Source organism: Corvus brachyrhynchos, unplaced genomic scaffold (assembly GCF_000691975.1).
Source record: "Corvus brachyrhynchos isolate BGI_N302 unplaced genomic scaffold, ASM69197v1 scaffold21, whole genome shotgun sequence".
Lineage (NCBI taxonomy): Eukaryota > Metazoa > Chordata > Aves > Passeriformes > Corvidae > Corvus > Corvus brachyrhynchos.
This window is the reverse complement of record NW_008236924.1, coordinates 4,376,206-4,377,637: the sequence shown is the minus strand read 5'-3', so window position 1 is coordinate 4,377,637 and position 1,432 is coordinate 4,376,206. Positions and strand designations below refer to the sequence as shown.

At 59.6% G+C, this 1,432-nt stretch overlaps 1 protein-coding gene across 2 annotated transcripts in view; it reads left to right on the top strand.

The window, feature by feature from the left end:
* The window catches only part of GRK6 (G protein-coupled receptor kinase 6), an 11,363-nt gene extending 10,353 nt beyond the window's left edge, over positions 1-1,010 (top strand). Inside the window, exon 15 of one of the 2 annotated variants that reach the window (XM_008628981.2) lies at positions 842-1,010. In XM_008628981.2, the coding sequence (XP_008627203.1) occupies positions 842-892 (51 nt within the window). In that variant the 3' untranslated portion in view covers positions 893-1,010. Of the gene's footprint in view, positions 1-94 lie in introns of both variants that reach the window. The other variant, XM_017728188.1, reaches the window with a different exon arrangement.
* The last annotated feature ends 422 nt before the right edge of the window (positions 1,011-1,432 follow it).

Below are 1,432 nucleotides of genomic sequence, written 5' to 3'. Positions count from 1 at the left end.
CAGCCCTTCCCGAGGCAGGCAGCACCTGCCAGAGGATGGGCAGCTGTTGTAGCAGGGGTTGAGCTGTGATTTCCCACGTGTTTTCTCTTTCCAGAGGTGAGCAGTCACTCCTGGCTGCTCTGCTCAGGGAAATACCCGGTGGCCCACGGACATGGCAAGATCTGGGAAAGAGGAGTGTTATCCTTCAGTGCCTATCCCCTTCCCCTGGCAGAGCACAACCTGCTTGTTGTTCTAACTGCCCCCTGAGCCACTAATCCCGCATCCCTGCTCTTGCTGCCTTTGTGGGGGAGGCCTTGCCTTCAGCTTGAGCCAAAGTTGCCCCTGCACTGCCGCTGCTGGGAGTTCTGCTCCCAGGGGGCTGTGGGAAGTTTCCTTCACTCCTCTCCGGATGTCCGGGACACATAGAAGGGTTGAGAAACTGTGAAGGGTTTGGCATTGCCCCGTGCTCAGACTCCCATTTCAGCAAAAAGGGCTTCAGCTGCTTTCGTGGCCAGCTGAGCTCTGGGCGGGGCTGAGCATCTGTGCTGGCACTGAGCTGTGTCCCTGGGTGGCTGCAGTCCCCAGCTTCCTCACAGCTTCTGAGCTAGCCAGCTGCGTGCTCACCAGTCTGTCTGCCAGGGGCTGAACCTCCAGATGCAGCTGGACTGTTCTCTGCAGTCTGGGGGTCCTTTCCAGCCCCTTGCCTCCATGTAGCTCTCCCACACACAGGCTGGGGGCGGGGGGACCTGGCCCAGCCCTGCAGGAGGGCAGCTGTAGGCTGGGTTGTGTGACCGTGCTCACCCTCTGCTTGCTGTGCTCCTCTCTCCCTCCCTCCTCCCTCTCCTTGCCCTTCTGACTTCAGGACTGTTGTGGAAACTGCAGTGACAGCGAGGAAGAGCCCACCCGGCTGTAGAGCACAGCTTGTTCTCCAGCCCCTGGGACCCCCTTGCCTCTCCCAAGTGCCCAGCCTGAAGGACACGGTCGCAGTGGCCCCACAAGGTGGATTTGTTTACAGTTTTACACGTCTGTATTTGAAGACTGTGAGGATGATTCCAAGGTTGGCAGCAGCACACGGCTCAGGTTGAGGTGCCTCTGACCATGGGCAAGCCCTGAGCCAAACCCGGACACTTCCAAATCTGCCACTTGGGATAGTGCTGCTGCCGCCGGCTGCCGCTCCCCTCCCGGGCCCAGGGTGGGAGGGAGGGATCGTGCCGGCGTGGGCCGAGGCCAGGCTGGAGCAGCTCTGCTGACACATTCCATGGTGCCGAAGCGGCACCGCAGGTTTGATGTATATTTATATATGTCGGTCTGTACATATCACATGTCGGTTTTTAATCTATGGGTGGGGGCCTGCACTGCCCCCACCCTGTCACAGGCACAAATGTCCTCCTATGGGAGGAGCAACGGTCCCAGCTTTGTTCCAGGGAGTCCTGGACAGAGGCCTTCTGTGCCT